The sequence below is a fragment of the Quercus suber genome, unplaced genomic scaffold (genome assembly GCF_002906115.3).
Source record: "Quercus suber isolate HL8 unplaced genomic scaffold, Cork oak 2.0 scaffold_962, whole genome shotgun sequence".
NCBI classification, from domain to species: Eukaryota; Viridiplantae; Streptophyta; class Magnoliopsida; order Fagales; family Fagaceae; genus Quercus; species Quercus suber.
Genome location: NW_027070382.1, coordinates 20,147 through 31,888, shown reverse-complemented (window position 1 = coordinate 31,888; position 11,742 = coordinate 20,147). Strand labels below are relative to the sequence as shown.

Sequence of the window (11,742 nt, the reverse complement as noted above, 5' to 3'; positions counted from 1 at the left end):
GGCCTTGATACACCAAACTTTCTGCCTTTAAAGCCCTTAGCAACACCACCACCACTTCCTTGACTTGGTACACCACTAGTGCTCATAGATGCACTTGGTTGTGAATCCAAAATCTAGCAATTAGCAAGATAGTCCAACTATAGCAAGTAAGAGGAAAAAAATAAACAAAATAGAAGAAAGCAGAGGTGCCTAAGATGGTAAAGAATCCCATGTCTCTCTAGGGGTATGGAAGTTTGGTTGTGAGGATGAAGAGAACCAGTTGGCCCTAGATGTATGATAGGCCAAAAACGTATTGACCCCTTGTGACTAAATTAATTAATTAATTAACCAAGTTATTAATTAATCAATTTAACATGCAAACGCGTGGTAGCACAAACAAATCACCAATAAACTAATTATGCAGCGAAAAATAAATAACACGATGATTTGTTTACAAATGGAGAAAACCTGACGGCAAAAACCCTACCGGGTGATTTTTAGGTCATTACTCTCAAAATTTCACTATTATCACAACAAGCAGTTACAAGTAAAGGAATCCCAAGTACCTTACCAACCTACAGTTGAACCCTTACCCCAATATCCAATTGGACTTGTTCTGTAGTGATAGTTTCCCCTTTTTGATGCACGGCTCCCAAGTACGTAACTAACCAATACGCGGATCCCAGTACGCGACTTCAATCACCAACTAGAAAGAGTTGTTAGCTGCAGAGTTCTTCAATTCATCCACGATGAAGATCAAGAAGATGCTTGGTCACAAAACCCAAAGGTGCACATACACAACAACTTCTTCAGAAGAGATGAATTAGGGCATAATTTTGTCTCCGGTCATAATTTGCTTGAACGGAGTTTTCTCAATGCTTGTGCAACTTGTAAACTGTTTGACGGCCCTTAAAATATCCTTTTATATGTCTAGGGTTAGGAGAAAAAAAAGGCCCAAAGACACATTCAAGGATCCCAAGAAATCAAATCAGATATTCTGAAATTCATAAACCTTGACAGATAGAAGGTGTCAAGCAGCTGTCGAGTAGGTGTCAAGCCATGGGCTTGAGACAGCTTCTTAAACCTCGGCACATGCAGCTGTCGAGCCAACTGTCGAGATGTTGTCGAGTTTTAATGAATGTGCACTTCTTTAGCTTGTTTCTTCGACAGACTTGATGACTTCAACTCTTAATCTTAAAACCTTGTTTCTTGAAGTATTAAAAACACTTAGAACTATCCAATTACAAGTTAAGTGTGTTTTGTCAAAGGATTAGCCAATTATATAAAAGAATGACATATGTTCTTAACAAGTGAATCACATATGTCCTAACAATGTAGTTGGAGGTTGAGTTGTTGCCTCAGATCTATTATTTGGTGTAGGTTGAGATGCAGTTTGACCAAAAGCTTTGTATGCAAGCTGAGATCTAGTACTTGATGGCTGAGATACAGTTTGAGGTGTTGTAGTTTGCTTTGTTTTTGTAGATTTACTACCTTGTGCCTACAAGGAGGGTTGTACAAGTTACATACACATGAAATACTTGAGGAAATGAATATAGTTCAAAGCATGGAAATACTTACAGCTTTTAATTTAGTAAGTCTATCTCTTCTCTGCTATGGAGTTTCACCAATGATGCCTGTCTTGCACCCTCTTGCATTATGTCATTTCTGGCACTTCCCATACTTGAGTGTCTTGTTCATCCTAGAAACTCTATAAGGGTTCCTTGGCTCTTCAGGATCTCTTTTTCTTTGCTTTGATGGTCTACCAAGTGGTTTATACACATGAGGAGCAACAGGAGCAGGTTGGTTAGTCTCAACCCACTCAGACTAGCCAGGCATTGGCTGTATTATCTCTTTGTAAGTTTCAACAAATGTCTCTTTCAAGTAACAAGGATGTACATAGTCCTCTACTTTCTCTAGGTTCTTAACAGTAGCAGAGATCCCATGTTTGCAAAGAAGTCCTATCAAATCCCAAATCCTACAGCTGCATGCTTTCCTAGCCAAGTCAACCAAATGTCTCTCACGACCATTATCAACCTTATACATGAAGTTGTCTGCTGGAGTAGCTCTAAAAGGTATAGATTCATGTTTTAACTTCTCTAATTTTTCTTGAATATTAGGACACATCTTTCTAGTGTATTTTGCTATACCTTTCATCTTTTTTGTATTGTTTGGTCATGAGCCTAACTCTAATCCACTCTAACATTGCTAAAATTGGCTTATCCCTAGCTTCTAAAATCATGGCATTAAAAGACTCACTCAAGTTATTAGATAAACAGTCACACAAAGCTCTACTACTAAAGTAAGACTTAGACTATTGTGCAGGGTTGATGTCAGCAAGATACTCTCATGCCTTGACATCCAAATCCTTCAGTTCCTGTATTTTTCTCTCAAACTCCTTAATTGTTATGGCTCCAGCACATCTCCACAGTGCATCCTTCAATTCCAAGCCCTTATGATCCACTTTAAAATTATTATAGATATGCTTCACACAATACCTATGCTCACAAGTTGGGAACAACATCTCAATTGCATGTATAAGGCCCTAATTCATATACAAAACAGATCAAGTAAATATGTTAGTTAAACATGTTGAAATAAACTAAGGCATGTATTATTGAATTGTAAATATGTGGGTTAAATATGTTAGTACAATTGTAGGTCATACCTTTTGTCTATTAGTGATGAAGACCAGATTAAGTTGCTCTGGATTCCCAATGTCATCGAAAAACTGTTGCAAAAACCATACCTCTGAATTTTTGTTCTCTTGCTCAACAACAGCAAATGCAACTGGGAAAATGTTATCATTTGCATCTCTAGTTGTGGCAGCAAGTATTTGCCCCCTAAATCTCCCTTTCAGGTGGTACCCATCTAAACTAATGATTGATCTACAACCTCCAAAAAAACCAACTTTTTGTGCATATTTTCATCTTCCATTTCAGTTTGCAAAATAACCCTACTTCCTTTGTCATTCAATCTTATCATCTTTACATAATCCCTAAGCTCCCCATATTGCAGTTGTTCATCCTCAGTAATCAAGTCAGTAGCTTTCCTTTTTGCCCTATACACCTGACTGTAACTTATGTTAACTTCAAGTGCTTACTTCACATGATGTTGAACACTAGCCACTTTCCAATTAGGATTATTGTCAAACTCCTACATAAACTTCTTTGCAATATAACTTGCAGTCACCTGGCTATGTTTGAAGGATCTAGGGCAGGTGCACTTTGGATTGAATGTTTTTATTTAGAATGTCAACTCCCCAGATAGTGAAGATGCATAACACCTCCTTCCACATTCATTTATGCAATAAACTGATATCTTCTTCTTCTCATTCAGTTTGAACTTGATATCTACTAGCTTCTTTATAGAATATTCCCTCAATGCCTCCCTAAATACCTTAGAGTTTGGAAACTTCATTCCTTTCTTTAACTCTGGTTTTCTCATGTTAGTTTGGACATTAAACTCAAGTTCTTTTGCAGCATTTGGTTCTGGTTGTTCATCAACAGACCCTACTAGACTTTCCATGTCATCTTCAAAAGGTGGGTCAATCCATTCACCCTCTTCAAGAGGTGGGTCATTGTTCACTGCAGTAGTCCTATTTGGGGCTACATACATAGGTAGATCCTCAGAGAACCTATGTGGGGCTGCATTGACATTACCTCCCTCAGAAGGTCTATGTGGGGCTGCTGCATTGACACTAACTTTATCATGTGTAGATGGCCCATCATCTACATTTCCAAATACATCATCATCAAAATCTGGCCCCTCAAATCCTTCCTCTAACTAATCAAAATCTTGTCCACCACCTCCTTTAGCATCCACATTACCTCCCTCATGCATCTCATGCACATCATCATCATTCTGACCCACCTCATGCGCATCATCACCATTCTGAGGTGCCTCATACACATCATCATCATTTGCTACTTCCTCATTAGCAAATGGTTGTTCAACTGCAACTGGCTCCTCACCACCCTCAACATATAATGTTATCTTATTTGTAGGCCATGCAGCATGAATCTCACACATATAAACTATATCATCATCTCCATTTATAAACCTTAACCCTTGCTCCAAATTACCTCCAGGAATAAGATAATGAAATCTACTTATACTCAATGCCCCCAAATAAAAAAAAAATATCTTGTATTTCAAAATAACTAAGCTTATCTGGGTCAACCTCATCAATAAAAGAAGTACTACCTCCTAAATATATCAAATTTGGGTTCCACACAAACTGGCCACCATGATGAATCTCAAAATTGAATGTCAAGTAAGCCATTTGCATATAAAATACAACAGAATAAAGTATGAGATGGGCTTGCATGTAGAAAAGTATCATGTGGTCCTATGGTCTACACAAAGCACAACACAGAAATAGACAATATTATTAAAATCTTTTGTTTTGTTTTTGGGAGACAAACCCATGGAAAGGGAAAGCAAAAAAGCAATAATCAATACTATTGCAAAATCATGAAAAGCAATAATCAATGGAGCCCCACATTGATGAAGGAAGCCTAATCCTATGGTCCAACAGCTCCACATTGAAGAATACAAGCAAAAACCCAATTTCATGAGAAAGCATAGCTTAGAATTGAACTTGTCTGCATTGCCCCTTTTTTTTCATTTTTTTTTTAAATTTATTTATGACAAGCATATTCCTTTACTGGTGACTCAAAATGGATGTAATTGGAACAAAAATTTGTCACATTTGGTTTGAAAATCGAAGTATATATGTTGGCACGAAAAGAACAAACCCAATTTTATGAAACATAGCAAGCAAAAACCCAGTTTGTTGAAATTGAAACATAGTTGTTTAACAAGCACTACCAGTTAGATCACAAGCAATAACCCAATTTGGAAGAAAGAATTTTAAAACTCTAGGTTTCAAAAATTAAAGAGTAATAATCTTGATCTACTTGCAACAGCTGAATAGAGGAGTAATTGTGTCTCCTTCTTCCACGGGTCGGTTTGCATGCACGATCAAAACCCAGTTATCTCAACCAAAGCACATTGCATTGTAGGATCTTAGGTGATTTTGATCTACCAACAACAGCTGAACAGAGGAGCAACTGTGTCTCCTTCTTCCTCAGATCAGTTTGCATTCACGATCAAAACCTAGTTATCTCAAGCGAAGCGCATTGCATTGTAGGATCTTAGTTTGGTGAGTTTTAGGAGTGAGGAGTGTGTTTTGATCTGTTTGGGCTTTTGTTTTTGACATAATATGTGTTAGAGTAACGGCTGAAGGAGAGGTGGGTTATGGATTACTAACAGAGGGAATCATAGGTGGGTAAAGTGTCAAAATTGAAACCACGGGTAGGCAACTCAAATTAGAGGCAAACCACAGGTAGGTAAAGTGTTATTATCCAAAAAAAAAAAAAATTAAGTTTATACTTTTTTACTGAAGAAAATCACTCAAAAATTGAATTGGGTACATGTTGTGCGTGGCAATGTAATTGTTGTTGCTGAATTTTAATTTGGATTTATGGAGATTTGCGGTCCCAGATGTGTATTCATGTTCAAGATCATCATTGTTCATGTTTTTTTAATTTTTTTTCATTGGAATTGATAAATCAATTTTTTTTTTTTTTAATTCAAATGCTAATGTGGTATTTTTATCGTTATTTTAGTATCCACATCAATTTTAAGTATGCCAATTGTGCACACCGTTTGCTATGTAGACATTTTCTGTTAATGAGTTAACAGTATAAACAAAATTGACTGCAACTTGAAAATAAGAGGGACCAAATTAACTGTTATCAAAATGTAAGAACCAAATTGACTATAACCTTAAAATGTAGGAAAAAAATAGGTCTTTCACCTTTTCTTTTTTATTATTATTTTATTTAAATTGCATTAGAATTAGGATAACCAAATTGGTTATTCTTTTTTTTTTTCAAAAATGAAGAGACCACAGGAATACAAATTGACTTTATAAATTGCTTTGGTAAGTTAATTTTTTTTAATCTACTTATTTTGGTATCAGTTAGGGGGATAATTGAACTAGACATAATCATCACAAACCTCAGAAGGCATGGCCACAGAAGTTGGAATATCTTCAAACAAGTTATATGCAGTAAATTGCATCCAACGGCGTGTCAAATTCACTCCCTTATAGACCAAATCTTTGGTTATATTAGAAGAATTTGATAAGTCGGCCGATTAGAGAACATAATTGCGTAGGAAAAGGAAAACAGAGGCAGCTACAAGTCAGGTCTTGTTGTTAGTTGTTGGAGAAGAATTAAGAAGAAGTCGGTCATGAAGAACAAGAAAACCTTGACAGGTCTTTGCAGGTGAACTTGGTCCAATATCCTAGTAAGTACCTGGGTCTTGATTTTAAGATGCGGGGTAGAAGAGTGACTGATTTCCAATTTCTGGTAGACAAACTCAACTCTAAGGTCCAGGGATAGAAAGCAAAATTACTTTCTCAAGCTAGAAAAACAACCCTTAATTCCTCTGTTCTCCAAACTATGCCCCTTAATTTATGCCTTTTCTTGTTTCAAAGTGCCTGAGACCATTTGTCACGTAGGCATTTTATTTTAGTAAATTAACAGTTGAAACCAAATTAACTACAACTTGAAAATAACAATGAACAAATTGACTATGATCTCAAAATGTAAGAATCAAAATAGTACTTTCACATTTTTTCTATTTATAATTAGAATAACCAAATTGCTTTTTCTTTTTTTCTTTTTTCTCAAAAAAGAAGAGACCACAGGAGTACAAATTGACTTTATAAATTTCTTTGGTAAGTTAATTTTTTAAACCTAGTATTGTTATATATTCATTCAAATTTTAGTTATTCTGGTATCAGTTAGGGGGATAACTGAACTAGACATAATCATCACAAACCTCAGAAGGCAAGGTCACAAAAGTTGGGGTATCTGCAACCAAATTATATGCAGTAAATTGCATCCAACGGCGTGTCAAATTCACTCTCTCATGGACCAAATCTTTGGTTATATTAGAAGAATTTGATAAGCCAGCCTATTAGAGAGCGTAATTGCGTAGGAAAAGGAAAACAGAGGCGGCTAGCAAGTCAGGTCTTCTTGTTAGTTGTTGGAGAAGAATTAAGAAGTCAGTCCATAGAAACATAGAAGTTAAAACTCTACGTTACATATTACTTGGAGAAGAATTAAATAATAAAAAGTCCATGCACGAGCAAGCAAGAATAAGTCTATACTGCAGTGTGCTTTGAAAATACCTAATACTTTTGCGCTATGAGAGCATGATTTGCGTGACGTAAAGACACAAGTATACTCGGCCAACGTACATAAGTATAGTTTTTTAAATTTTACACCTTAAAATTTTATAATTTAGAATTTGCACCTTAAAATTATATAACATATGCATCAGTAGAGGCACTAGCTAAATTGCTTATGTAGTTGTTAAGTGCATTGTATATGCTGCATAGTCATGTGCATTACTTGGTCTAATTAAATCACGCCACCTATTTTAAATATTCCACGTAGTTAGTTGAAATAAAAAAAAAACTTTTAAAATAAATCTATAATAATACAAATTATTATTATTATTATTATTATTATTATTATTATGCATTTCAGCTGAACGCCTGAACAGATGAATATACTTAGACGACGATGATCCATAAGTGTGCCATAGGCGACGATGATCTATCATTCTATGACGATCTAAAGTTAAGAGTCAGTGAGGGGTTCCTCTAAAATATCCAATCCCTTAACACAAAATCAGTAATGTTAATGTTACAAGGACGGTGCCAATGTTGTTTGTCATGACGAAAATGTTAAAGCACTAGGAACCAATGTGAAGGCTCTAGCATCCAATTAGCCTAGCGTTTGTAACGTTAATGGACTAGTGGAGCTGGACGCCTGGACCTTGTATTGGATGTGAGCATACCCAGCACAGCTTCACTTTTAGGCACTTGAAATTAAGTCCCATATATATTTCAACTAGCGACTAGATTGTAAACCAAATGGTGAATTTTTTTTAGGCTAGTGTGAGTATATATTTGTATTTACAATTACAGGTTCATGGCTAGTGTGTCATTTAGAAGACATTGGATGCATTTTGGGATCTAGTCTGCGCCTCTGTTAGTGTCAGAAACTAGAAATAAACTACATTGTAATAGAATGTTACTGAACCATAACTGTATTTTAATTTTCTTCCATATATATGTAAGTTCATGTAATTTTAAATTATTCAAATTTTCCTTCATTTTTTATTTGGGTGGGTGATTTTCTTTGTAACATTTTTTATTATATTCATAATTCAAAAAACAAAATCCCTTAGAGCAGACAATTTGACTTCTTTTTAAACAAACATTGATTTAAATCACAAATAATACTTCTCCTTTTGTGCAAAAGAGAAGTTAGGATTTGGAACTGGGGGAAAAATTTACATACACATATGCACCTACACTCGAACATATATACATATTGTACAAGAGATTAAAAAAAAAAAAAAAAACCATTCATGTGTATATATGAGTGATATAATATTAATATTAAAAAACTCACAAAAAATGTAACATTCACTATATTTGGTTTATGATAAAAAAAAATTTGGATGAATATATACTCGTTTGAATTTTTCTTTTTTACAATAAAAAAAAAATCAAAAGAAACAGAATTCCACTTATTCTCTATACTACATGCTAGTATCACAAAATATTGGAAAATATGGAAATTGATGAGGACGTTTTTGACCTGTTGACCCGAAAGACTGATAAGGCTCACTCTGACAGTCAGTCGGCCCATAGGCCGACGAGGCCCATTGGGCTTGCCCCCATGACTAATCGTTCTGGAGGCGTCCCAAGCCTTGGGCTCATTGGGTACATAGTAAACCGACAAGCCAACATTGGTCCATTCGAGTCCTGGCCTATCCCGACAGGTCTCAGTCCCAAATTTCCACTTGGCACTTGCGTGCTTCCCACTTATACGCCTCTACGTGAAAATAACTTGTACATCATGCCCAAAGGCCCTACTGCACAATCAAATCTTTCATATATGAGAAGAGAAGCCCTATGATCCAAGGGCCTTTAACTCCGTATCCTCCCCGTGAAGAAACTCCCCTGAAACATGGGATTCAAGTCAACTCTCCACCACTATATAAGCACTAGACCATAACCTACTCAAATATGCGAATTCTCCCTATCTCTTGCATTCTTGAGTTTGTGGAGATTTTTTTATTACTAACTTAACCTTAAGAGGGTTTTTGATCGACACTCCACCGGTGCTCTCTGTAAGTTTTCTTTGTTTGTGTTCTTCAATTACATCCATTGGCACGTGTAAGGATGATTAGCTCATTGATGATTATGTGCATCATTAAAAATATAGATAACAAATATGATATATAGAACTTTAAAACGCATCAGTAAAAGGTTGATCAGTTATAACATGAGATCGATCCATAAAGACCCACACATCCTTAGAAAATTTTATTGACCTCTGTGAATGAAACCCCGTTAATTATACCAGCTTTGCTGGCCCACATTGATTTTATTAGAGATCTTCTTGTTCTAAAACCCTACCTGAGAATTGAGTTGGACTCCCATTACATTACCCTCTTCACGCTGCTACATTTGGTCCTTCACTTGGTATTTTTGTGTTTGATTTATTTATTTTCTTATTGGTTTGAGATATTGATTATTTAATTTAAATAGGAATTTAAAAAAAATTATATATATAAATTACTTGGGAATTTTCTTAATTCATATAAGGCTAGCGTGCGGCTCGACATGATCGATTTCCAAGTTTATACAACAGCAGGAAAACCTTAATCTCAAAATCTTGAGATTAGCTATAAATACTCACAAACTAATTATATATAATTCATTAATGAAATGTGACTAAATAATAGTGCATGGATTGGGAGTACTGATTGTGTAGTTGTAAACATCATGCGGTTTATAACTCTCAACTCTTTGTACTGACTGTACGTAATAGCGCATGGAATGCTCAAGTGACAAGCAGTGGGTTATAATATTGGTAGGTCCACTACATGCATCTATTTATATGCTTCTTTTCACGTACACTGTAACACCCTGATAAATTAGCAAGAATTTCAGTTAGTCCAACTAGCAATTACTACCTAAGGTGAATTTCAGTTAATCCAACTAATAAAGTTTTTGATGGTTAAATAAAATATCTGAGATTTAATTTCTGCTTACACTAAAAACTAACTGATATTTTAGTTTAACAATAATTAACTATCACAAGAAACGGAATCATAAATTAAAACTCTCTAAAAAAATAAAAATGTCACAATTCATGACACCTATTTAGGATAAAAATAAAAAGGGGTAGAAAGTGAACAAAAATAAAATAAAGGCAAGGACCAAAACTGAAAATAGACGAATTTTCATAGGAAATTAAGGTCTCTTTGCCCAAAATGGTGAACGTTACCCTCTCCACAAATACCAACCCATTTAAGTTTAACCCCACACTCCCACCTGCTCCTCACCACCACGGCTCCACTAGGCAACCTAACCTTGACCTCCAACCACCTCAACACCCATTTCAATCAAGCAAGGGATTAAGGTAAAAGCTCATAATCCTTTTGGATTTGGGCTGTTTATTCCTATTAAAATTTGGAATACTTGAATGCATAAAATATTCACTATATGATTGACCCAAGAAAAATAATCAAATCTAATGGTTAAAGGCCAAAGAGAAGAGTCCACAACCTTATCAGTAAGCAGGTAGAAAGGCAGAAAAGTCCTATATAAAGGGTAGCTCTGTAAACATAGATGTCATTCAGCAACAGATTAGGAAGACTATAAACTGAAATCTCAGAGCTCTCCGAACAACAACCAAAAAAAAAAAAAAAAATTTATCAATGGCAGCTGCGTAAGTGTCTTGGAATTTGAAATCACCACGAATTCTCCATTTTCTCAACTGTTTTTTGTTGTTGTTCATTTGCGGTTCTCTGAATTTTGTGGTATAGTGTAAGATTGTTTTTACTAATGTTGTTCTGTGGGTTATGCAGGATCGTGAACGAGCATCTTCCCACACCTTTGACTGCCACTTCTGAACAACCTCCTCTCTTTGATGGAACCACAAGGTTCACTCATCTCTTCCCTTTTTTGTTTCTCTTTTTTTTTTTTTTTTTTTTTATGTCATAATTATGAAAAAGTAAAATCATGATTTTACAATTTAACAATTGAAATCATGAATTCAACTGACGTGACCCATGCACAGTACACACCTGTGCTTTTTTTTTTTGGTCGGATATTCACTATCTTTAGTGTGTTTGTTTTTGTCCGATATTCACTTTCTTTTGTTTTATTATGTCCTTTGTTTAGGATTTTATTTTTATACCTTGCATGCCAAAATGAACTTGGACCTTTTTTTAAAGGTTGTACATCGCTTATACATGCCCATTTGCACAGCGCGTGTGGATCTTCAGGAACTATAAGGTTAATTTCATCACTTTTTGTCCTCTCTGTTCTCATTTCTTAATTAATTTGTTTCTAGACTTCAACTTAAGTTATTCAATACTGCTTTTCTAGCTTCTTATTTCAATTAAAAGACTGACCCTTTAGCCCTTCTGGGATCATCTGTCCTTTTCCTTTCTTGAGATTATTTTTTTTACTTAATATTTAAGTTGGTGAATATTTGGATTGCAGGGATTACATGACAAGATAAAATTAGTTCCAATTGACCTTCAGAACAGGCCTGCTTGGTACAAAGAGAAAGTCTACCATGAAAACAAGGTGATACATTTAAATGCCTCTCTAATGCACACTTCATTGAGCTGCTTGAATTTCTTGATTTATTATCA

General features: G+C 35.2%; 1 protein-coding gene across 1 annotated transcript; it reads left to right on the top strand.

The window, feature by feature from the left end:
• Window positions 1-10,527: 10,527 nt before the first annotated feature.
• Window positions 10,528-11,717, top strand: LOC136065414 (glutathione S-transferase L3-like; the record flags this gene model as incomplete). The annotated part of the gene is made up of 4 exons (XM_065768564.1): window positions 10,528-10,808; window positions 10,948-11,022; window positions 11,317-11,377; window positions 11,588-11,717. Coding segments are annotated over exons 1-4 (277 nt in total), but the record flags the coding sequence as incomplete, so codon positions are not given.
• Window positions 11,718-11,742: the final 25 nt, after the last annotated feature.